This window comes from Schistocerca gregaria, chromosome 2 (assembly GCF_023897955.1).
Source record: "Schistocerca gregaria isolate iqSchGreg1 chromosome 2, iqSchGreg1.2, whole genome shotgun sequence".
NCBI classification, from domain to species: Eukaryota; Metazoa; Arthropoda; class Insecta; order Orthoptera; family Acrididae; genus Schistocerca; species Schistocerca gregaria.
The window spans coordinates 251,426,615-251,453,916 of NC_064921.1; the positions used below are offsets into that span (position 1 = coordinate 251,426,615).

The 27,302-nt window shown below is 37.7% G+C and overlaps 1 protein-coding gene across 1 annotated transcript in view; it reads left to right on the top strand.

Annotated features, from left to right (window-relative positions):
• The window catches only part of LOC126336794 (mRNA (2'-O-methyladenosine-N(6)-)-methyltransferase), a 144,678-nt gene extending 121,761 nt beyond the window's left edge, over positions 1 to 22,917 (top strand). The window contains exons 10-12 of the mRNA XM_050000818.1: positions 8,433 to 8,704; positions 13,834 to 14,103; positions 21,733 to 22,917. Coding sequence (XP_049856775.1) covers positions 8,433 to 8,704; positions 13,834 to 14,103; positions 21,733 to 21,997 — 807 coding nt within the window. The 3' untranslated portion in view covers positions 21,998 to 22,917. The remainder of the gene's footprint in view (positions 1 to 8,432; positions 8,705 to 13,833; positions 14,104 to 21,732) is intronic.
• The last annotated feature ends 4,385 nt before the right edge of the window (positions 22,918 to 27,302 follow it).

A 27,302-nucleotide genomic window follows, 5' to 3' on the forward strand; every position in this document is an offset into this window, starting at 1 on the left:
TGCAGATCCTCTTCCAACTGTAGTCAGGACCAATGCTTCATCTCGATTAATGCACCACTGTGGCAAATGTGAAGAGTAGTAACACATCCTCTGTCCTTGTTAAATTGGGATATTCATTCCGAGTCTGCATCCAGAAAGTTCCAAGAGACTTTGGTTTAAATTCATTTTGAAGTGTTCTCTCACCTGACAGTTCTATTAGTTCCTCCTGGTCTACAGTTGACAAGTGGTCTCTTGTGATCGTATCAAACAGGCTGTGGATCCCACCACACTCAGTTGAAGCTTCTGGAAATTTATCTTCAAAGTGTTGATGAAGGTTTACGAGATGTACTACACTAATTCTACTGATTTTACCAACATCCAGCTCATTTTCCTTCATGAAATCATTCGTAAAAGAAAACAATTCACAGTTACTGTAGCTGGTTTTCCAAAATTCAAGTTTTCTCATAAATGCAAATACTTTCTCACTTGGAAAGATAATACTACATTTTGGCCTTGGAGTGATGCATTAAGATCATTCAGTTTCTCAAACACGTCAACCAAGTAGCATAATATTAGAATGCATATCAGAGCCATGAATGTAAGCCAATGCCTTCCTCCCTGAGCATCATGCATATGTAATACCAACAGAAAAGGAGTTCACAAGAAAGGAAAGATTTTCACATGTAGTCCTCCCTTCCAGGGATTTAAAAAATCCACCGCCCTCGAACATTTCATTTTAGTAACAGTAATTCACAAAAACACAAAGCTGGAAAAGATTTCCAATGTTAAGTACTGTCATTAAGTTACAGGACTAATTTTGGGTGGTAGCAACTGATTTCTGATCATATGAGAGTGGTCTTGACACTCACCAAACCTTTCTCCATCCATCCCGCTGCTGTGGGAGAATTAATTTCCCACCACTAAAGTGTAGTGATTTGGATATTGCACTTAAGTAGGATACCTCTGGGGATGCTCTTAAGGAACTGATGTCTGTTTCTTGAGGAATCTGACACTTCCTTTTAGTTGTGGCCCATGGCACTTAGAAAATTCAATGGATTTAGATATGTGGTCTGAAAGTATTGCCTGCTGGTGACTAGTGTTACAGGCGTCAAGCTATCACTGGCTAAAATATCCAGAGAGTGTATTGACGTCACTCCTCATTATTCAAAAGAATGCTTGTAAGGTCGGACAATCAACTTGGTGTTTATAGACTTTGGTTTTGCATTTAGAACTAACTGTGCTGATCAGAACAAAGGAAGATGCGAAAGAAGAATGCATTTTGTTGAAATTTGAATCTTTTCTCCTTATAAGGACTGTATATTTTTTAAGGAGAAGAAATGCTGGGTGAATCGCTTCCATGGGCTCTAAACTATTTCCACTGAACACGAACTAGAATTCAGTTTCTAGCTCACTACCCTTCAGCTGATTCTGTTAATCTGGCAGAAATCAAGTGGACAGTCACAGTGGCTGTAATTAACAATCAATTTCTTGAAGGGCCATGTGATTAAACATTACTCATTAGTTTTCTCAGCATTCTTGCTGACATGCTCTACTGGTCGGTTCTTGTGAAATAATCCAGCATATTAAGGCTGGAGAAAAGCTTGTGCCCTCACTTTGAGGGCATCTGCATTAGATGATAGAATATGACCAATGGTCATCTTCTTGTCACCTGTGCAATGGAATACGCACTAACCAGTTGGTTTTCTATTTAGACTCCTCCCTTTGTTACATAGTAACACAAAACTATCTTGGGTGTACCTGTAACTTGGCAGTGGTTCCAAAATTGAGTATTGGAACAGGTTAAACTGCCCTCTTTTTTTTCCCAGTACATATGCTCTAACATTGTGTCATTCTGAAAACCAAACAGAGAGGAATGGATGGCCCTATCTTTCTCTGGTACAAATTCTTCTCATAGTCTCTCTCTTTTCTCAATGACGAATTCATGTTAACTGCTTTTTCAATGAGGCGGCGGCTAAGGAATAACTGGTGTACCAGTTATCCATTGTAATGTTTGTTCTGGAGCCTTCAGTGTGAGTAATAAGCCATCCTACATCACACGGAGAACTTGAAACATTGTATGTTCCTGTTGGTTGTTTCCCACAGTACACTTCAATATTATTGTGGGGGGGGGATGATACTCTGCTCGTTACATCAAAACGAGTAACACATTTCCATGGTAAGTATTGTCCATAAAGCCTCTTGTTTCACTTGTGGCCCCTCAAGCAACATACTTAGGTCCAGTAAATTTTTTTGCAACAATTTTTCTTTTTGTTTCTGTGGTCCTATTACCACACCTTTTATTCTATTTATGTTTCCCTCTCAAAGAAAGTGGAGAGAGTGACTGTTCAGTCACCATATTGTTCTTATTCAGAATCTGAATTGCAGTTACTTTATGTGATAAGTTACTATTCTATCTCGGAGTCTTCATCTGGTACAGTGTTGAAACCTGGCCTTGAGTAGCCACTCAAGCTCTTTGTCAATCAGCTTTGATCTTGCCCTGCACAGAATACAAGAACTTGCTTGTTATGTGTTATATTTTGCTGCACATAAAAAATAACAAAATAAAAATGACTGAACCTGCTTGTTATGGGAAATATTTTGCTGAGCATAAAAGATAACAAAATAAAAATGACCAAGCCGTGGCGTACTTTGTACATTAAGTGGACACACTCGCCGTTTATTTTATACTGCTGCTCGCATGAATGTATGACAACACAAATTATCATTGTGTTAGCTAAAGCAATAATAAAGCCAAAGGCACAGGCTTGCAATTGTAAAACAACAATGGAATGGTGCAAGACAATGCACTCTCACAGGCCCAGGTTTTCCAGTGGTTCAAGAATGGGAGACCGTTGAAGACATGGAGTGATCTGGATGCACTTTAATGAGTGGTTTGGTCAAAAATGTGACCAAAGTGAAAAATCTCATGGAATCTGAATGTAAGATTAATCACCAAAAACATCAACTGTGCAAAATGATGGTTCACAAAATCTGAGCATGTGGAAGGTTTGGGAAAAATTGGTAACTAAAGTGTTCAGTGATGAACAAATACTACAAGTTGACATTTCCTGTGAGATGTTGGAATAGTTGTATGGCAACCAAACTTCTTGGCAACATACCAACAGCTGACGAATTATGGGTGTTACAGTATGAGCCTGAAACCAAGCACCAAATCTTGGCGAGCACACCTCAAATCTCTAAATCCCCAAAGAAAGGGAGAATGTCAAATTCCAAGGCCTTATTTGACAAGCATGGGGTGATCCATGAAAAACTTGTAACCAATGAGACTATTTTGAAAAGAAAAAAAATTAACAATACACAGTAACCAGATCAATTAATTCTTTTTACCAGAACCAATCTCATTATTTTAAAGACAATCCCTCGATTTAGCAATTTCAATGCATTACCAGGTTTGCTAGTGTAATGTATTTCCATTATTGTTTACCTTCTTTGTTACCTCATAACACAGATTGTGACTCACATCCATTTCCCTCCCTCCTCCCTGAAGAGGGAGCAAGTTTCCAAAAGCTAGGTTTTATTTATTTTTGTCAGTTTTCTGTTAGTGTCAGCTGTACTGAGATAAGGTAAATACTAGCCAACACACCTGTCTGTATACTTTTCACATTTCTGTATGATATTTTCCTTTCCTCAATAACAATGATTGTAACATCTATTTAGAGCTAAAACTACAATACCTAAGAAAGTGGTTTGTTTTCTAATGGGGAAAAAAACTGAGATAAAATTTACTAATTCCCTGAAATTACTTGGTAGTTATATCTGAAGTATACAGCTTGTGGTCTAGTGGTTAGCATTGCCTCTAGATCGTGGGATCCTGGTTTCGATTCCTGGTTGGGTCGGAGGTTTTCTTTGCCGGGGACTGGGTGTTTGCATTGTCCTCGTCATTTCATCTCACTTTCGTTGACCTGCAATCACTAAAGTGGGATTTAATGGAAATACTTGTACCAAGTGGCCAAACCTCAGATTGGGTCTTCCAGCCAATAATGCCTTGCAACCATTTTTTGCATGTGGAAGTTTTGTTTTGTTGAGGTTATTTTCATAAACAGACTGATGTAGACATGTCCTTTTCACATTGTCAGCCTTCAACAGCATTTGATACAGGTAATTTCTAGCAGCAGCTTTTATTTCATAAGTGTATTTCGATGCCTGTAAAATCAATAGATTTCTCTTGAAGCAGAAATTATTTACATAAAAAGCTCACTGAACATGGTACACGTGTACTGATAAACTCCAACACATCCACGCCAAACAGCCAAAACAATAATGGAATGACTTACAAAATGTCGTATTAGGCAGTCCCAAACAAACAAAAAATGACTTTAGAGTATGCTAAATAATACTCACTAATAAAAGTGAAAGTGTTGTATTTGTACGCATCCTGATTAGTAACAAGCCGATATTCACACACAAATTTATGTAATTTGCATCACTGGGCAGTGAATATTCACTGTGTCTGACAAGTTTGATTCAATGACAGAGGAGTATGGAAATACCAGTTGGACTTTCTTTTTATTGAAAATTCCCATTACATCAGGTTCCTTAAAAACATTTTGCTAGTAAATCTTGAACATTTACCCCTGATCATATATAGGGATATCTGGTATCAGGATGATGATTGTCCTGAACCAAGGCAAATACAGAATGTGATTCACCTTGACTAATGAATGTGGAGATTGTGTTGGCAAAACTTCCCTGATCTCTCAAATCTCACCATTAGATTACAACCCTCCCCTCGCTCCCCCCTAAAAAAGGGGGGGGGGTTAATCTGATAATTCATCATTTGCTCTCTCTCTCTCTCTCTCTCTCTCTCTCTCTCTCTCTCTCTCTCTCTCTCTCACACACACACACACACACACACACACACACACACACACACACACACATACACACACACACACACACAGTCTGGAAAAGTGCCAGTGTGCACAGTCTGTCTAGGAGGGGTATCAAATCCATATTTCACTCACCTCCAAAATAAGAAACCTTCTGGGCAGCGTGAAAGATAACCTTCTACTTCATACATCTGGGGGTCTATCACATACTGCACGAATATGGAAAACCCATACATCAGACAAACACAACCAGGCTGTGCCTCATAGCACAGAACATGTTTACAATGTATAATATGGACAGGAAAATAAACTTATTATAGCCAAGAACAGATTAATAAAAAAACACATGTTCAATTTTGAAATCTGCCCAGCTAATGGTTTTTGGGACAGCATTATTAAGGAAGCAATCAAGCTATGAGGGATGATAAACATTGTTAACCAAAGTAAGTGTTTTGCCTTCAATGCTGCTTGACAACCAACCTGTAAATCAAAAATACAGAAGAGGCAGCAGTGTGCAGCATTTAAAACAGCTCTGGAAGTTGAGTTGTCAACTACTTAATCAGCAGGTCTCCTGTTAAACTATTATGGTGTGGCTGTTGCAAAAATTAAATGTCTGTCACTGGTATGGAATGTGTAGCACTGGTACATCACCACAGGATGGAAAAACACACACACACACACACACACACACACACACACACACACACACACAGTAATATTTTAATTAGTAAATAATCCATATAATTTTATTTGACTAAACAAATAAAATGCCATGATCATTTTAACAGATCAATAGAAGCTCCAATTTATACAAATGGAAGAAAAATGGCTTAATACACTGTGTGATCAAAAGTATCCTCACACCCCAAAAACATACATTTTTCGTATTAGGTGCAGTGTGCTGCCATTGACTGCCAGGTGCTCCACATCAGTGACCTCAGTAGTCATTAGACATAGTGAGAGAGCAGAGTGGGGCACTCTGCAGAACTTCGAATGTGGTCAGGTGATTGGTGTCACTTGTGTCATATGTCTGTACACGAGATTTCCACACTCCTTAATATCCCTAGGCCTGCTGTTTCTGTTGTGATAATGAAGTGTAAACATGAAGTGACACGTACAGCACAAAAGCGTACAGGCCGACCTCGTCTGTTGATTGACTGACAGTTGCAGGGGCTCGTAATGTGTAATAGGCAAACGTCTATCCAGGCCATCACGCACGAATTCCAAACTGCATAAGGATCCACTGCAAGTACTATGACAGTTAGGCGGGAGGTGAGAAAACTTGGATTTCATGGTTGAGCGGCTGCTCATATGCCACACATCACGCGGGTAAATGTCAAATGATGCCTTGCCTTGTGTACGGAGTGTAAACATGGGACGATTGAACAGTGGAAAAATGTGTGGAGTGACAAATCATGGTACATAATGTGGCAATCTGATGGCAGGGTGTGGGTATGGCAAATGCCCGGTGACCGTCATCTGCCAGCGTGTGTACCAACAGTAAAATTCGGAGGCGGTGATGTTATGGTGTGGTCATGTTTTTCATGGAGGGAGCTTGCACCCTTTGTTGTTTTGCATAGCACTATCGCAGCACAGGCCTACATTGATGTTCTAAGAACTGTCTTGCTTCCCACTTTTGAAGAGCAATTCGGGGATGGCAATTGCATCTTTCAACACGATCGAGCACCTGTTCATAATGCACAGCCTGTGGTGGAGTGGTTGCACAACAACAACATCCCTGTAATGGACTGGTCTGCACAGAGTGCTGACCTTAATCATATAGAACACCTTTGGGACGTTTTGGAACACTGACTTCATGCCAGGCCTCACTGACCAGTATCGATACTTCTCCTCAGTGCAGCACTCCGTGAAGAATGGGCTGCCATTCCCCAACAAACCATCTAGCACCTGATTGAATGTATGCCTGCGAGAGTGGAAGCTGTCATCAAGGTTAAGGGTCGGCCAACACCATATTGAATTTCAGCATTACCAATTGCAAGACACCACGAACTTGTAAGTCATATTCAGCCCCAAGTGTCTGGATACTTTTGATCGCATAGTGTACGTTTATGTCTTAAAAACCCCCTTTCGTTCAACAAGGAGTTGAAAAACAAAATTACATGCAAGCTGAAAAATGTAAAATGTATGGAAGTTGGAGCACCCTGCCAAGACACGAACCCTCTCTGAAAAAGATGTCAATGAAATAACAACTTACTGCAAACTGTTACTTTGTCTGGTATGATTTGCAACAAGTTAGAATATCAGGTGGCTTTATGTTTTTCATGGTACACACAAGCAACATAGGTGTTATATATCAAGTTCTGTAGTGCTGTCCATACCTCGAGAAAACATTAGCAATTCTTGTAATAAGTCATGGTGGAGTTCCTATCCTTAGTGAATTTCAGTCAGTCATTACTTTCAAAGGCATGAAGTCCAGTTTAGCAAAATTTGCACCTTCAGTGGAGGAGAGAGAGTCTAATGCCTTGGAACTTGGATTTAGAAAACCTTAACAAATGTAATAACACTGAACTTCTATTTACAAGAGGTTTCAAATGTAATTTAAAAGTGTATGCCAATTCATTAAAAAATGTGCCAATAACTTTGTAGATAATTGTTATTAAGAGTCACTTGCTCCTTTGTATACAATCACTAGCCAGATACTTCAGTTTGATACCTAAAACTGTTTACCAAATATTCTGGTTATCGAATTTTGTAGGTTCCCTTTGTAAGACCCACTGCTGTGATGAACAAGACATACAACTGCTGAATGTTCAGTGTTAATATGATGTGATAAGTCTCTCTCACACACACAATTTTGTTGAATTAAGAGTGCACAGATGGCCTGAGGAATTACTTGTTGTGCTTTCAAAGTTGCATATTGCTTTTGTTCGGTTGATAATTATTGCCTACAGTCTGTATGTGTACAAACTGACACAACAGAGTGCAGAATATATATAGGTAGTAAGAGAGTGACTAAGATGTATGTGCAAAGTACCATAGATAGAAAGTGGACCATCACATGGCTCCTGCCAGATTTTGTAGTAAAACCCTGTAAAAGTAAAGTAAGCAAGTTTGTTTGTTAATTACATGTTCAGTAGATCACTTGAATGATTCTTTCATCAAAACGATGTGGAATGCATCAGTTTACAGGATAAATATACATGATTAGTGTATCAAGAATGGATGTAGCTTAGGCGAATTACTGAAGACATGACTGAACAGTAAATAAGCCGAAATAGGTTCGATGCCAAAAGAAACAATGGGTGAAACAAAAAAGATTAATTTAACTCTTTATGCTCCTTTTGATTACGGTGGCTTCAGTCCCACAAGTACACACACATCCTGTGAACTGTCTCATTGCACATCATTTCAATAAAAGACTTGTTCAGCTGATCTACAGAACATGTAATTAATTAACAAAGGGAGGTTCTTCATTTAACCTATTTCACTCTGAACCACATCATCAGTTTTTCTTTCCCTTTCCATTCTGTTGCTTTAATTTGATTTACACAGTGTTTTTTACCTCTTCTTTCATGTGTGTACTGTTCTGACTTATGTATGTGTTTTTAAATAAAAAAATCAAGTTATAATTTTTCATTACAGGAACAACTTTATAGGTATAACTGCTTTGATGATAAAAAATTTGAACTTTTTTTGCCACGTGTATGGTGTTTGTTGAAACGGTACAACACATTCATTGGTGCAACAAGCAAAGATGATGAACCAACTCAAGGATCACTTCCTATCACAGTACTTGAGTGCTTGAATAGAATGTTTGGTGTAACATTTGAATGTTTTGCATCTCCACTGAACTGCTACTTTAGGCAGTATTGTTCTGCATTTCCAGACACTGATTCATATTTTGGATCAAGAGGGTAAGAATGTTGTTGTTATCTTAATGTAGCTTGGCATCAATTCATGAAATGTCTCTCTAGTCATATGAGGCTTTCATAGCCGGTGTTTGCATTTTTTGTGATATATGTTTTATGGGCATTAGATTGTGGTCCAAGGCATATTTCTCTTGCCTAACATTTTGTCTCCCAATGTCAGAGGCTTTAACAACTCAGAAAGCAGTTGAACTTGTTCAAGTTCAGCAAGCCGAGCTGTTTATACATATTCAGGTAACGGTTGGTTTGTGACATCATTAGACTGCTGCCTGAGATTAGGGGAGTCATGCCAGCATGTTTGTGGAGCTTTATTTAGTACTAAGGCCCAAAAATCATCTTATTTCAGTCCTCCACCTTTTCTGTTACAGTTGTTTTTGTGTCTTTGAATTTTTATGGCCCCTCTGTATATCCTGGCGCAGTAATGAATCTTGATAATAGTAATAAATCTTGATAAAACTGTGGTATCAGAAAAATTAAATTTGATGGTTCCCTGGTTCCAGTGCATGTTCTCCTACATATGATTTACCCCTATTACCCAAACAAACAATTACTCTTGTGTTCCTTGAGGTGGCTGTCAATGCTACTATGCTACGATTTTCGGAGAAGCCACAGAAAATCAAAACCACAAAAGCAACTGTAATGGAAAAGAACAGAAAGTAAGGCAAATTGTGGGCTTTAGTACTACATAAAGCTCTGTAACATGTGCCGGCACATCTCCACGACTTTAGCCAGCAGTTTTTGATGACATCATGAACCACCCCCCCCACCCTCCCCTGCCTGAATAAGCATGGGCTTGCTGAGCTTGTTTAAGATTGTAATTGCTTTCTGAGTTGTTAAAGCCTCTGATGATATTACAGCACCAGAAGGTGAAACGTTAGACATAGCAGTAAACCTTGGACCATAGCCTAATATCCATTAAAGAAATAACAACAAAAATGTCTCTCTAGTTTTCATTTTTGAGCTTATATATGGGTAAACAGGTAATTAAATGATTCTACATAATTGAAAATCCAGCTGCAGAGAAGAATAGTGGTACTGGTTATTAATACTATTGTCTATTTTTTTTATAGATAGTGTGCAAAACTATATAGGTTTTTCCAATTTGCTGAAGTTGGTGGGGCATTTCATACATCAACTGTTTCTGGTCATCAGCTTAGTAATAAAAATGTAACACTGCGTGGATTCTGTATTATAAAGTAGTAACATATCAGGATATAATTTTGTGAGTAAAAAAAGAAGCCCTGGGAATAACAGCATTGTTGGAGAAAACCTACATCAAAAACATTACTTAGTTAGCCATGAAATAATAAACATGATTATTATGCATTTTTTCTTTAGCTGATTAACTTCTTCAAAAACAAGCCACAAAAGAAGACCACTGTTAAGTGAACTTGTCTTGGATTCAAAATATGTTCCACAGCCTATTCCATTTTAGCCACGAAATTCCATTTTTCCATCTGCAGTAGCAAAATAATTTACCTGGAGGACAATGTGCATGTATACTGTGTCATACATATTCATTTAGAAAAACATGTGACATAATATCATAGTATTCAATGGCTCTATCAATAGTTAGCTTCTGCTCATTGAGCATACTTGCTAAGCTTCAGTAGCACTCACTCAATAATGTTTGATGATCCCAGCGTGAAGAACGAATCAAATAATTTTGTAGAATATTCTCGCTCAAAAGATTCCTTTTGGGAATCTTTACCCTACCAAAGCTGTTCCAAAAAAATTTGGTATCCACCTAATAGAATACTGAGTGGAATGTCAGTTTTAATCATCCTTTGTTTCATTTTCATTGCTGTGGCAGGGACCATGTTAGTTCTTGTTCACTCAGTAAGGAACTGTTCTCACTCTTTGATCACAAAATTCTATTAAATATGATTTCCTTGCTTGACTCACAGAGGAAAAAGTAATTCAGTGAGGGAAAGTTGTGATTAAATACCTAGGAATATTGACTTTCCTGATAAAATTCAAGTATTTTCCAAGAATTCATTTCATGAAAAAAACGATGTTGCTGTTATAGTCTCAAGGAACACTTCATACTATCTGATATTCCATTACAAAAGTCTAATAGGTTTATAAAGTTGTGTTATTTGAATAGATGAAATTCACATATGCTTTGATACTTTATGAAATTTTTTCTCATGTCTGCTATTGTCTGTATCCTTGGTTATTTCACTAATATGTAATTCATGAAGAGTGCATTCTATGAAGTAATGGTGGTGCCAACATAGCGGTGTAGATCTCTTCAAAGAGTGGCATACAGTAAGCCAAATTACTTACAAAAAACGGAGAAGGCCAAAGAAAAGATAGAGGGAACAAAAAAAGAATTGTTTAACCCATTATACTGCTGTCGATTACAATGTCTCCAGTTATGTATGTACATGCTTATGACACCATTAAAGTATAAGTTTGTAAACAGATTCTCAGTTTATTGTTTTTATATGTTTGCCCACAAGGCCATCATCTTAGGGACCATACAGCACACTAGTCCAATAGTATCCTTACGATCACTGTGGGTAATGAAAAGAACCAGCTTCTTGAGCATCCCTCCAACTAACATTTTTATGAATGGTGACGTCAAATATAAGCTACCAGTAACTGAAATGAACTTTGTACCACAGACCAGGAGTATGGCAATACACAAGTTGTTAGTTACAGGACTGAACAACCTCTCACTTTTCAGAATTTAGTATGGTGTGAAGCTGTTAACTGCAATAGTTTTCTTAACATCTCAATATGGAAGGGGAACTTCCCCCACCCACTTTGCACTCGATAGCCTAACCTAAATACATGTTCCATTTTCAGCACACAGGCAAACATTGGCATCTTGTTATTCTTTGAAGAAGACTTTCACAATCCTCACTACAGCTGGGCAAAGTCCTGTCAAAATACGGAATTGCAGGCTGCAGTGGCCACTGGTCATATTGCTGTCACTAGGCAGGAGTTGTTACCTCTTGTATCCAGTAGCAGCTCAAACCACTGCATTTGTTTGCTTGCTATGTTACTCAAGAAATGCAGGCTGCTTGATTAGTCATCATAATGGTATCATTGAAATCTAACCAGTATTCACCACAAGAGACTATACTGTATTTTGTTATTCAACCTTTCATGATAGTATTCAATTTACTACTGTTGCCTGAGACCATTAGCAATTTTTTACATTAGCCAGAAACCAATGTTGTGTGTCCTATCACTCCAACCTGCCGTTTACATGAACCAGTAATACAGACAAATTTGCAGTGCTCCAGTATGGGGCCAACACTGACAAATTGGTGGTTATCACCTAGAATGCTCATGTTAAGGTAATTCACTAATGTCACCGCATACAACCATCTGTTGATTGGTTCACACCCTGTGGGAGAGGACTCTCATGATTTTCATCCCCATTCTTGAAACAGTCTGAATTTGTGCTCAGTCTGTAATGTCCTTAATGTCAATGGATGTTTCCTGATATTCCTACTTTAATCCCCCTATATGTGTCACTTGTGTAACAGCATGAGAAACATATTGTCGCGAGATCTTTTGCCGTTCCAATGATATTATATCCTGTGGTAAGATGCATCAGCAGTTTCTTTCACATTTCCTCATCATCCGATAGATCCTCCCACGTCGAATGTCGCCACACAGCAGTGTTGTTTTCAGCCACACAAAAGAGAACGTAGCTAACTGTAAATGTGCGAGATCATCTCTTTCATCTCTTGTTGCTGATACACTGTCCTTTCACCCTCTGAGTTTGGATCCACCTCCGTGGGTGTTGTAATTTTCACAAATGTTAATGTAGACTGCATATATAAAACATTTTGGTAGAGCCTTAGGTAATTCTAGCACAGCTCCTTATGTCTATGGAACTGATATTGCCAAAGAAGTTTCATAAATATGAAGGAAGTTTGCTCAAGTTCTGCCATCTAGGGAAGGATTTGCTGTTCAAAAATTGCTACTACTACTGTTTTGACAAAAAAGAAAGTTCCAGTTTTGTGCTGTAATTTTTTTTGACATAAAACCATTGTTTATTTTATTAAGTGCCAATACACTGGAAATATGATATGAAATGCTTTGCTATGTAACTTGCATACTAGATGAAAGAATCTCCTTTGTGCTGTAATGATATTCATGAGAATTACCTATTCGTAAGAAGGTGGCTACATACTCACAATTTCAAGATTTTTTATTTTGATCCATACACTCTTAATTAGGGGTAAGTATCAACTGTTTTATGAATTTGCAGGTGACAAAAGTCGACTGTCCAACACAATAACAACTATTATGGACTAATCAACATTTGAAAGTAATTTAATTTTTAATTGTAGCATCTGTTAGTATGAGGCATCTTCAAAAGTTAACATTATGGAATACCAAGTAAGTTTTAGCCACTTAAAAGTAACACAGATATGGCACTATTTTTCAATATGGTCACCAATATATGCAAACAATGGTTGGAATGTTCTACCACTCATTCAATTCCTGAACGATAGAACTCCGCTCCGCTATACAAGAATTGCTGTGTGAATATCTGTATCGCTTCAGAATCTCACTGCCTGGATATTGTTGCATATGTCAGTAACAGGCCTTACTTTCCAACCAGCATTACTCGTGTGGCTCCTGTCAAATTAGTGGGACCATTTCAATTCTGCTGGATGTGACACTGCATTTAGTTTGTATACTGCCAGAATTTCATGATGAATCCGTGTGTGATTTAAATGTTTTCCCCACAAGCATTGTACTGCCCCGCATAGTTCAACTCCAGAGTATGTTTCCAGTTGCCACATTGTTTCACTCATTCCCTGATAAGCAGATACCTGACAGCAGCAGCACTCTCTCTGCAGGAAACCCAGAACACTCTGCTGACAATGTGCCACTCTTGTGTACAATGGTCTTTGTGTGACAAACATGTGTAACTTTTGAAAGTCCCTATATACATCTACAAATATATATATCAGTCATTAGCATTCCATAGAATGAACATATATTCTCCAGAAGGTTGTATTCTTTGCTAAAGAGCAATAGACATAAATTGGAAATGAATTGTTGGGACCTACTCATAGGAAAATATAAGTAAACTGACTACCTTTCAGGCTGATGCACATTTAATCTTAACATTTTGATTTCAGTCCAATATTAGACTTCAAACCTGTCAGTGGATCATTTGAAGCGAATCCTCCTTTCTGTGAAGAGTTAATGGAAGCAATGGTGAATCATTTTGAAAGGCTTCTATCAGAATCCCCAGAAGCCCTTTCCTTTATTGTATTTATCCCAGAATACAGAGAGCCAGCACCAAATGCACTGCTTAAACTTGAAGCAAGCCATTTTAAGAGGAAACAAGTAGTCGTACCAGCTCTTGAACATGAATATCGGAATGGTCTACAACATATAAAAGCAAAGTAAGTTATTCACTGCATGAATTATTAAAAAAATTGCTTTTTTGTTATGTGATAAATTGCACAAATGTATAAACATAGCATCATTTATCCTGCATGTAAAGCTATGAAAAGTAATAGAGACTTAGTGATTAAAATAATATACCATGTGATTGTTTTCTTTCTTTCTTTGCTACCTGCCTCCATAGCCAGACCTATCCTGTTAAATATAAAACTAAGTGTTAAGCATATGGACTGTCTTTTAATTTCTACCTGGAAGTAGCACGCAGGGAGACAGATACCCAAAATTTCAAATTTTACTTCTGAGAACTCAGTTGAGGACGTGGGAAGACAGTATATATGTGTCCTTATTCTGAAGCCTTTTCAAACTGCTGAGGCTTATTGCCAAATATACTGTGTATTTTTAGAATTTGATTATCTTATTATAATTTGTGTTTTTTTCTGACAAGGGGAGGTCCCCAGGGGCGAGAAACAGTGCTTTTGCAATAGCAACGTAGTGTAACAGTTAATATCTTATCCTGACATGACAGAGGTTGTGGATTTCTATACCATTAGGTGCTTTTTAAAACTTTTATTTTTAAATCTTATAACATTGATCATTATTTTGAGTTGTTTATATTTTTATTTTTAATTCTTTGTTGTCTTTTTAACCATTGTATTAAATTTGTTCTCATTCTTTGTTCCTATCACACTTTGTTTCAATATCATTTTATGTTTTTGTCCACATTATTATTTCTGTTCCTTATTTTACTTGAATTCAGTTTTATTTTTAATCCCTTCTTTCATCTGCATAACTTTGTCCATAGCAAAACAAGAATTTGAGAAACCAAAAACATATACTTGTTACAATGGAAGTGTGCACTTGTGTCAAAAATATATTTTCCTTTGTTTTTAACTGATAGATCAGCATTTTAAACGTTTAAATATTGACAGGCAAACAAAAACTATGGATTCAGCTTATTTACGAGTACTGGAATGTCCGCGGTGCCTTTGTCGAGTTCTGGACACACAGCACTGTGAAAATTTTGTCTAGTTGTTGTTCCTGAAATTAAGAGTAGCCCAACTCACAAACCCTGGAAACCAGTGCAATTCACAATGAATAAAATAATGCGGCAAAGAATTAGAAATAAAAAATTAAGAGCATTTGAACCTACAACATATCAGGAAAGGATCTTAAACACTAAACTGCCAATCTGGATAGCACCATAATTTGTAAGGCTGTAGTGCTTCACTACAGAATTCTTTTTCATTGATTACTTGCAAATGGCAGCCCCCCCACCCCCTTTTTTTTCTTCCCCTGATTATCACAACCTGCAGCCACTTACAGATTGTTTCAAGAAAAGTAGATTCCACCCTTGAAGACTTCCCTTGTGACAGATTTCAAAAAATAAAAATTCCATGATGATTGTTTAGTATCAGAAATGCAGACCAGGACACTTATGAAAGAATATTTTACCATATAGCGCAAGCACTAACAATATGTATTAGTATTCCAATATTGTTTATTGTTAAAACAATGAACAGTTGCTTTGGTTATCTTACCAGTAAATGGTACAGATGGCTGCTGTTACATACATGGACTGGTCTTTTATATGTTTGAATTCAAGAGACAAGAAATTTGTCCTTTTGAACTTGACAATTTTAAACCATAAGTACAAACTACACACACCTGCGTATCAAAAATGTCTCTACAAACTTTGGCAGGAGAAAAGTATCCATGGAAACATTTGTTAGTAATGAAAGTTTGCTTTTAGCAGATTTTAAGATAAAGGCTGATCACCTAAGATTATAGCAAATAAAAAAAATTGGGTTACATTACTGATATTTATCAATATGATGATTCAGTACTCTTACTGTGTTGCTATGTTTACATTTGACATGTTTGTTGAGGTACAGTATAACTCCCCTTTAACGTTCCTGGAATGAATGTTATCCCACCGCTTACGACATTTTTTATCGGTCCCGTCAAATTACCTACACCCACGATGTTAATTTGCACCAGATTTTGTCAACATATTTATAATTTTCCCACAATTTATGCATTACGAAAAAATGTTTGAGGAGAAAAAAATGACACTGGCATGATGTTGGCCGTCCAGTAGTGTTTACAAATATTACGCTACCAAGCACTATTTGGTGTGGCGGCTGACGGGAGTAATTAGGTTCATCGAATGAAGATATCATGGCCAATCACAACCATTTCCACACTGTGTCTACTGCGCAAATGCAGGTTTGTGATCATCACGACACCTTTCTCGAGTCATATGTAGCGTGTTTCAGCATATGGCCCCCTTGGAGTGCTAGTTGACACCATCATTCACTTTTCATTGCTCAAATATTTTTAGTTTAATCACGACGCTCATTACGTATTTTATTCATGCTGAGAAACACATTTTGAGAATTTATTCTCGTAATTACGTGTGTATTTTTTTGATGTTACACAAACAAACAATGTGTGTGTGTGTGTGTGTGTGTGTGTGTGTGTGTGTGTGTGTGTGTGTGTGTGTGTGTGTTTACATAACTGATGAGGCAATGAGGCAGGCTACCACAAATAATACTGATTTACATATTTGCACTTGAAAACGAGAAAAATTTTTCGAAACAGGTGTAAGCGAAATATTCCTACTTCCCAGACAGTTATCAGTTCCCGTTAAATAAGTGTTTTTGTTAGATAACAAACCTTCATTAGATTATAAACAAGTCCCTGACAAGTCTTTTGATGCTTATGTACATATATCACAAATAAAGTGAAAGGGGGCATCCTATATTACCTTTTACAGCTTAAAACGTTATTCCCCACATTTCGCATCTACCCGTATTTTACACCATTTTTTCACTGTATTTGTAGTTCTGAGTATCTGATTTATTCATGATGGATATTCATCTTATGAGCAAGCAGACATTGTTTTCATATGAGGCCATTTAAATGGAGGCAGTGGTGCTGTGTGAATGCATCAAAAAGCATTTTCAGGCAGCACCATAAATAATTGACCAAGTTTGCTCTTATGCCCTACCACGAAGAGTATGTTCTTTAAGCTGATATCAAGTATCTATGCACAACACATCACAGTAACACATGAACCGAACTTCACACGATATTCAGTAGCCATACTTTACTATTAATGTGCGAGTAGGAATACTAGGTGACCTCTGGTAGGTTAAAATGGAAGGAAGCTGAAGGTTCACTGACCAGTCAATGGAACATAAGCGGCCACATCCTTCCCAAAAGAACCATCGTGGCACCTTTCTCAAGTGATCTATTTAAAACATGGAAAAAACCTAAATTTTTGGATGTCCAGACAGGTGTTTGAACAGCCAACCTTACACATGCTAGTCCAACGTATTACCACAGTACCATCTCACTTAACGTACATGCAGTATCTTTCCACCCATATGTAATGAGGAATTGACCACTGGATGTCACAAGCGTTGGACCGGCAAGAAGTATTGTGTTGTTAGTAGGGAAGCAGAAGAGTTCAGTGACTATAGTCTGATTTAAAGTAGTTGTCACTTGATGTTTGCGCTGCGAAGTTGCGGCGTTGTCACGTCAAGCATTGGCTGTAGGCTGCTGCCTCAGTGCATCGCTACCCCCAGCGATAGAAAATCGTTTTAAAGCCAGTATCTTCTACAAAAAGTAAGTAAAAAATTTCAAACCCAAATATGATGTATATCTCTACAATGTCTCTCAATCTGTAAAATATCTATTCTTAATTTTAATTAGGACAAGAGTTACGTTAATTTGTTTGAAACCATTTAAATTCTCGATTTCGCAAACAGCTTCTAACTTATCATGTTATTACTGATACTGAAAAACTATTGGTGTCACAGCAAAATATTTTTTTCCATTCATTACCAAAATAATGCACTCGGCAAAGAATCCTTAAAAGTTTTCGTAGAGCATCATGTTTCCTGTATATATATTTCTGAAAACAGCATTTTTAAGCAACCCTATCAGTACTGAACTCGAAACAAGTATGACGATTAAAATCTCTATCTCCTATACAAATTACGTAAATATTTTGAAATTTATGTACAGCATCGGTCTCAGTGGTATCTATAAGCAAATCAAATATCTTTTCTTAATTTTAATTAGGGCCGTTGTTACATTAACTATTGAAGCGTGAGAGATTTTCGCGTCCAGAAAAGTTTTCTCCATTAGATTGCAAATCTCGAAAACTATTACACACATTGAATAACATCTTGGTGTATATACAAAATGAAATAGAATTAAAATTCAGTCTAACTTACCATAAGGAGATGACCAAACAGGAGCTGGCCAAACAGTATTTCTTAGTCTCACAACAAAAATAAGAATTAATCGAAATAAATTCACAAATACAATACTTAAAGGCAGTAAGTACACTACACACTAATCAGACAATACGAAAATACTGCTTAATTCAGAGTTAGAGTCAGTGGGGAACTATCCATCTCGCTGCTCGTATTGACAGATATAATCAAGTCTTGGACACTTTGTTGTAAGATATCTTCACTGTTCCATGCGTCCTGTATCCTGTATCACTCCTTTCAAGTGATGTACTACCTTCTGCCAGTCTTCCGATGTCACAATTTCAACTGCCTCTTTTAAAAGGCAACCCACTTCAGTTAATGTGAATTTCTTATTTTCTGCAGCAATATGCCATTTAACCTGAGCCCAAATCAGCTCTATTGCATTGAAATGGCAATGGTAAGGAGGTAATCTGAGCACTTTATGCCCGTATTTTTTTGCTACTTCATCCACAATGTAAATAGGGTTCTTTGGCTTGTATTGCGATACAATTTGTAATAATTCTGCCCTTGTAAAATTACTGTCAAACTGCACCTTATGTTTCTGTAACCAGCTAACAATGTTGCTTTTCCTCGTTGCCTTTGTGGGTGCTTTGTCTTGTATTACTGAATTATAAGGAGCGTTATCCATAACAATGATAGAGTTTTTTGTTAAGTTCTGGAGCACACAGTCTTCAAACCATTTCATAAAAGTATTGTGATTCATCTCTTCGTGGTAGTCGGAGGTCTTATTTGAACTGAATAGCAGCAGACAATTTGGAATGAAACCTTTTGAATTTCCGGCATGTGCTACAATTATCCTTTTTCCTCTGCTGATCGGAGCTGCCATACTTCTGCTGATGGTACCGTCTGTCCAGCATTTTTTTTAAACTGTGTCCTGCATTCACCCTCATTTCATCAAGCCAAACGATATCATCAAAATTTGTCCCCACTAATTCTCTAAGAAAGCGGCATTGCCGGGCTGCAATATCTTGGCTTTACATTAGTAACTTTCTGCCAGATATGGATTTATAGCGGAATCCTAACATTTTCACGACTCGTAGCATGTAGTTTTTTGAGTGTTGGATACTCCTTCCTCGAATAAAATGTGTATATTTGACGACAAATACCATCTTCCTGAAAAGAGTCAAGTTTTGTGACCCTCTTCTCTAGCCGCCTCCTTTTCCCAGGTGTATCCAATTTAGATGATTCACTTGAGCCTTCTTTCGTGAATTTCTCCCTGCAGATTCTTATTACTGATCATTCACTAACTTGCAGAGCAGCTGCAGTTCGCTCCACCACCTTATCCAAAGGAACAAGAGGCCTTCCTGCATCCATTTCTCTCTCAAAAGACTCCCTTAAGGAACACATGTTTTCACACGCCTGACTGCGTATAACGACGCCATGTCCGCCACTTTTGGAGGTTTCCGAGGAGTGTGCAGCCTCGGCCTCCCTCTCTTGCGCCTGCTTTCATCACACATCGTAAACACGCGAAGCTACAAGTCACTCAAATCTCTCACCCGCATGACTACAATGGCTCGCTGAGGACTGGCTGGCACAATGCCTTAGTCAGCTCAGCAGAACGAAGTGGCAACACAGTGGCAGCCGACAGTGCCGGTTGCCATTGGCTTATTGGTGGCGGGAGCCCTGCAGCCCGTTGCCTGTCAAGTGACAACTACTTTAAATCAGACTATAGTATCTGGGTGTCACCTGAGTAACAGATCCATGAGGGACATTTCAACCTTTCTAAAGCTGCACAAGTTCGACTGTTGGTGAAGTGATTATGAAGTGGAACTGTAAAGGAACAACCCAGCCACAGCTAAACCAAGACAACGACCCCATGCACTCACAGACAAGGGACCATCAAGTATTGCCGTGGGGATCATAACAAATTCCATGAACCAGTGGAAGGAAGTGAGTTCGGAAGTGAATTCCAAAGTACTGCCAGCAGTCCAGTTAGGACTTTGTAGGGAGTTAAAAAGAATGGGGTATAATTGTCAATCAGCCCCTCATAATCCATACATTTCTGCAGTCAGTGCTAAATGATGATTGAGCTGGTGTAAAGAACACCCACTGGCTAGAGGATGACTGGAACTGAGAGATTTGGTGTGATGAATTATGTCGAACCCTGTGGTAACATGATCATGTGTAACGCCAACAGTGAAGTACAGAGGAGTTGGTGTTATGGTTTGTGGGGAGGGGGGCAGTTTCGGGGTTATGTGTCACCCCCTTATTGTGCTTAAGAGAACAACAAATGCAGAAGGATATGAATAAATTTTTCAGCATAGTGTACTGTAAACAGTAGAAGAACAGTTAAGAGACAATGACTTAGCATGACAATGCATTGAGCTGTAAATGAGCATTTGAGGCACTGGTTTGTGGTCAATAACATTCTTGAAACCCCTCTGAGATGAGTTAGAACATCGAATTCACTTGAGATCCCTGTGTCCAACATTACTACTGTCTCTCATTTTCTCTCTAGAGGAAAAATGAGCTGCCATTCCTCCAAAAAGATTCTGGCACCTTACTTGATGTGTCCCCAGCAGAACCCAAGCTATCAATAAAGGTTAAAGGGGGACACATCACATATTAATGTTCATTAAAGGTATCCATATACTTTTGATCAGATGGTGTATGATTTCCCAGCATACCTTACAAGTACCGAACAAAATTTTTCAGGACACTATTCCAGAACTACTAAAGGGCTGTCCCAGTAAATAAAAAGCTGTGTGTGATTCATACATGATGGTGGTTAAGTGCATATCAGTTACAAGCTCTAAATAGTACATACCATGTCAGACTGGTAGGAAAGAACATATTCCATGGCCATAATATTTTGGATTATTATTTGCAGTCACTCTTAAGACAATTGGTTTATGCAGCAACAGTTCATCATGGCAAGGTGACCCATAAAACCATTTATCATCAGCCAACAATGTTTGAAAACATGTGATTCAGCTTGTCTAGCCCAAGAGAGGCAACTGGATAAGATATTACTCCAAATGCTTGTCTTAATGAATTGTCCATCTCTTACAAACTTGCATTAATGGAATAACATATAGCCGAACACCTGCAGTGAAAAGTATGGAGCTCTCACAGTTCTCTTAATGTTCAGCTCCGATACATATATACCAATGTAGTGGGGAGTTTACTCGCATGTTATCTTTGAAAAAAACTTTAGTACTTTTTCCTGCCATCGTTATAGTGTGATTTTGTATGGTTGTCACAAACAGAAAGAAGTTAATAATGGAAAAATGTTTAAAACCTACTCATTCTGTCATTAATTTTGTATGATAATGAATTTACTAACTACAAATATATATATATATATATACCGTTTTAAAACAGAATTATTTACTTTTGTAGGAGTGACATGAATGTCAGATCTCCACATGGGACACTAGTTGTATGGCTACAGAATAATGCTGGCTACGAACGATGGGGTCCAACGGAAGAGAGAGTAGAATCGTTATTGGAAGCATTCAGGCCAGGACGAGAAAGGGAAAGGGATCGTCAGGAACTACTTTCGCCACAGAGAAATAATGTGGTTGAACCAGTGCCAACAACTGTACCCTCACCACAAACACCTGACAAACCTCCAATTGTTGTGCAAGACCAGAGGCCTGTTTAGCGCTTAGCACTGCAGAATATGCATGTGATATTGAAAATACACATTAGGGTGTATGAAGAAACTGACTAAGACAGACTTAATGCAGAAAAATGTTTGTTTTCCTGTTTCTGTCATCAGCAGTGATGTGTAAGTTTTGATCTCTAGCAAGGACACCTAATTTCATAATTCTTTTATAAAAGTGTTGATTTTAATGTATTTTATATCATTACCATCGCTCAGCAGATTTTTTTTTAAAATCAAAGACATTATTCGTAAGCTTGTTTACAATCAGTCACAGGACTGTTACTATAACTGTTCAATATGAACAGCAGCATCTGTATTTTTATCATCTCTTGTTTGCGTCCTTTAAAGTAGTCAATGCAACATAAACGTGATAATGGCATTTTTAAATAATTTTAAGCAGATTTTTTTTCTTGAAGTCATAAGACATCTTACATGTACCTGATCTTTGAAACTAACTGTTCTAAGATAAATTTAACTGATATTTTCTTTTTTTGTTAATGAAGTGTATGAATCAGAACAATTCTATTTCCAAGTGATCTTTTCCTTGTTAATTTTATATTACTCTGTGATCACTTGATCCATGACTTCTTATGTGTGCTAGTCTTTGTATTATATTCAGTTACATCTAGATAATCATGTTCATCTTCTTAATGTATATAGAATTTTATGAATTTTAAATGTAAATATTTTACTGTAAATAAAATAAATTATATTTTTTTTAGTAAAATAGATTCTGTAAATTTACTGATAAAATGAACAGCAGAATCTATTTTATATATGTATACAAAGTGAAGATTTCTCAGTAGATAGTTGAATAATCTAACATGTTGCTCATAGGAATTTTATGCAATGTTTCTACTAACCCACATACCTTCCTTGCACAATGTGTTTTAAAAATGGTTGCTGAACTGTGCAAATGTTGATAGTTATTAATTCCTGTAAAAGTAAGAGAGATCTGATATAAAATGCACCACAAGTGAAGATGTATATTAGAAGACACTTAGAAGGCAACTGTCCATATTTTAATAGTAGGGAACACCCTGTTTTCCAAATGTGAGCATTATACTTATATTTTTTTTAAAATAGGAAATTTTTATCTGTACATATAAAAATGTCCACACTGGTTGTAAAAAGATACAAATGTTAAAGTGTAAAGAAGATAGATTTGTTCTAAGAACACAAATATATATAATGCAAACATATACCTCTTTCTTTTCTTCAATATAGTCATTCTGTAATGTCTGATAATTATATAAAGTGGGTCACAGCCCTGTGTCCATTTATTTCATTACAAAAGTTACAAATTTGCCCCTGTGATTTCAGAAGGGTGACAAAAGGAATGCATTTTTCAGCTTAATTGGTTTTCATAGGTATATTTCCATTGTCCTGGTATGGAGAAGACTGCTACGTCCTTCTTGTATTTCCGTAGCAAGAGTAAAAGAGGACTGAAATTTTGAGCCATTGTCTAGTCTGTACATACGCTTTGTGGTTAAAATAAAATTCTTTGGTGCCTGCACAAGCTGGGTGTGGATAAAAACACTAAAAATACCATTGAACAATGGAAAGTCCAGGCAGGATTATGAACAATGGAAAGTCCAGGCAGGATTATCAACAATGTAGGAGACAGACTGCTACTTATCATAAAGAAGACATGTCAAGTTGCAGACAGGAACAATATGTGAGTGTCTTTTAATTGTGCCTGACTGCAACTTGACGTGTCTTCTTTACAGAAAGCAGCAATCTGTCTTTTCCTGGATTGTTAAAAATATCTTCAGTTACAATATGCAATAAAATCATGTGAACAGGTGCATATTGCAGCTCTGTGTTCGAGTGAGTGTGGTTTAATGTTCACATGCAGCTGCCACATAAAAAAGCACCCTCATCTCAACAGCTAAAATACAGGGCAGTTTCCTGCTTGCATTTATGGCTTCAAAAGTATCTCCTGTAAACTATGGTGTACTGAAATATGAATCGGATTGGGGAGAAGAGAAGTTTGTGGCACAACTTGACAAAAAGAAGGGACCAGTTGGTAGGACATGTTTTGAGGCATCAAGGGATCACAAATTTAGCATATGAGGGCAGTGTGGAGGGTAAAAATCGTAGAGGGAGACCAAGAGATGACTACACTAAGCAGATTCAGAAGGATGTAGGTTGCAGTAGGTACTGGCAGATGAAGAAGCTTGCACAGGATAGAGTAGCATGTAGAGCTGCATCAAACCAGTCTCAGGACTGAAGACAACAACAACAACAACCCTAACACACATAAGGCCAGAAATGATTGGTATCTTTAGATGCATTCTCATATGAATTTTTTTTTCCCTCTGGGTTTGAACTCATTTCAGTGGGTAAACAACAGACTCTACTTCAACGAAGCATGTGATATTGTCGTAATGCCCACAAAAGGTACAATATTTCTCTGGGGGCACAATATATTCCAAACGTTTTTGATCTCAATGTTACTGAACAGCTTCTCAACCCAACCCACATTCATTCAAAATTATTGCACATCTGGAAATGTTGAGAGCAATAATACTGACCATACAGTTGCCACTTTAAAACTGTGATGACAACATAAAAATATCTAAAATCTTGGTATTAAGTGCATTATTTTTTCAATTCAGTCTAATCAAGCATAATTCGGAGTATCCCACAGGAAATGAAGCTGATATTCAGTTCAGTTTTTGCACAGAAACTATTATTCATCACAAACACTAGGAAAGGGATGTTCTTGGCATCATACATACCTTAACAAATGATTGTTGAACCATCATTTCATCGCTATGCAAGCATATCAACAGTATGGTCTGCAAATGCCAGAAGTGTAAATAACAGAAAGAGATAGAATGGCTGGCTGGTAATTAGCTTAAGGAGGCAAAATTACAGTAGTACCCACACACACATTTCAAGGGGGAAGAACTAATCCTAGCTTTTTCCTTATTCAGTGAGCAGAGAGAGGTGTAAATAAATGAAGTATATTTCCAAAAATGTAGCAGAATGTGAGGAGACATTGGAGAGGAAGTTTTCAGAGGTCAAGGAAACTATTATAAATTGGGAGGGTCTAAATAAAGCTTTATAGTGAAGCACATGTTAGTGGACACTTTGGTGGGAAAGAGGATGATACTGCCCAGAAGATTTGTTTGTGGCTAAGATCTGTGGGATTTTTATAGTACTACATAAAACAGAAAAAGTTTTTGACAATGTTGACTGCAACACACACAGTGTCATTGTGGAGTTATTTGGAATAAAATACAGAAAGGTTAACTACAATTTGTACAGGAAGGTTTGAAGGATACGAAAAAGAGGCAGTAGTTAAAAAGGGAGAGAGACAGTGTAGTAGCTTATCTGCAAAGTTATTCAATCTGTACGTAAAGTAGGCAGTAAACGAAATCGTGGAGGAACCTGAATGAAAGGAATTAAAATTTAGGTTGACAGGAAAAAAACTTTAAGATTTATCAGCGACAATTTAATTCTGTTAGAGATCTACATCTATGTATATACTCTGCAAGCCACTGTATGGTGCATGGAGGAGGGTGCCTGTATCACTGCTAATTATTCACTTTCCTGATCTACTTGCAAATGGAGCAACTTAAAAGTAAATGTCTAAATGGTTTTGTATGAGACCTGATTTCTCTTATCTTGTCTTGTCATCTTCATTGTCCTTATTCAAGACGATATTCAGTGGCGGTAGGATTTTCCTGCAGTTTGTCACAAAAGATTCTTCTCAGCAGTGTTTTTTGAAAAGAACATCTTCTTCCCTTCAGTGTTTCCCATTTGAGTACACGGAACATTTCTGTAATACTCGCACATTAATTGAACATTCACTATATATTCACTAAACTCCTCCCGAACAGGCCACAAAGGCCCAATGGTACCGACTAGACGCTGTGTCATCCTAAGCCCACAAGCGTCACTGTATACATATATGGAAGGGCATGTGGTCAACACTGCTCTCCTGGACGTATGTCAGTTTACAAGATCGGAGCCACCACTACTCCTCAGTTTGCCTCACAAGGGCTGAGTGCATCCCGCTTGCCAACAGTGGTCAGCAGACTGGATGGTCACCCATCCAAATGCTATCCCAGTCCAACAGCACTTAACTTTGGTGATCTGACGGGAACCTGTGTTACCACTGCGGCAAGGCTCCTGGCATTAAATGAACATACTGGTACCAAATCTAGCCGAACACCTCTGAATAGCTTTGATGTCTTCCTATAATCCAAGCTGCTGGGGTTTCAAGCAGTACTCAAGAATGGGTCGCACAAGTGTTCTATATGCAGTCTCCTTCTCAATTAACTGAAGTTGACCATTCACTTTCCTTCCAACCAATCTTATGTGCTTGTTCTCCTCCATTTTACTTTGCAACATTATTACACCTAGATATTAACTGATGTGACTGCAACAAGTATTCAGACACTATAGGCTTGTTTTTACGGTTCATCTGCATTAAATTACATTTTTCCACATTTAAAGTAAGCTGCCATTCATCACACCAAACAGAAACTCAGTTCAGGTCTTCCTGTAGCCTCCTATATTCGCACCACACTTTCCCACACACTAAAGCATTATCAGAAAACAGTTACCAGTCACACATTGGTGTTCACCCTCTCTTTCAGATTGATTATGTATATAGAGAACAACAGTGATCCTCTCACTTCACCTGGGCACTCCTAACAATAACTTTGTGATGAACACTCACCTTTCTGGACGACATACTGGATTCTATTACTTCAAAAGTCTTCCAGCCACTCACATATCTAAGAATCTTTTCCATATGCTCAGAACCCTGTTAACAGTCTGCACTGTGACACTGTGTTGTATGCTTACCGGAAACCAAGGTGTACGGCAGCTGCCAGTATTTTATCCATGATTAACAGGCTATTGTTCAAGTGTAGGCCAAGCTGAGTTTCGCAATGTCAATGCCTTCTAAATCTGGTTTAATTTATGGACACAAGCTTTCCCTCTCAAGCAGATTCATATTTGAACTTAGAATATGCTCATGAATTCTGCCAAGAATTAACAGAAAGGATATTTATTTGTAATTGTACAGGTCCATTCTTTCCACATATATTTGGGAGTCACTGAACTTTTTTTCCATTCACTTGGGACTTCCACTTAGGTGAGAGATCCGTGATAAATGCAAGCCAAGTAAGGGGCTAATGTCGAACAGTATTCTCTGCAAAACAAAACTGAGAAGCCGCAATACCAAACTGGGAGACCATATGGACCTAGTGGCTTATTTCATTCCAACTCTTTCAGGTACTTTTTAATATGTCCATATGGGAGTTACTGCAGCAACCAAACA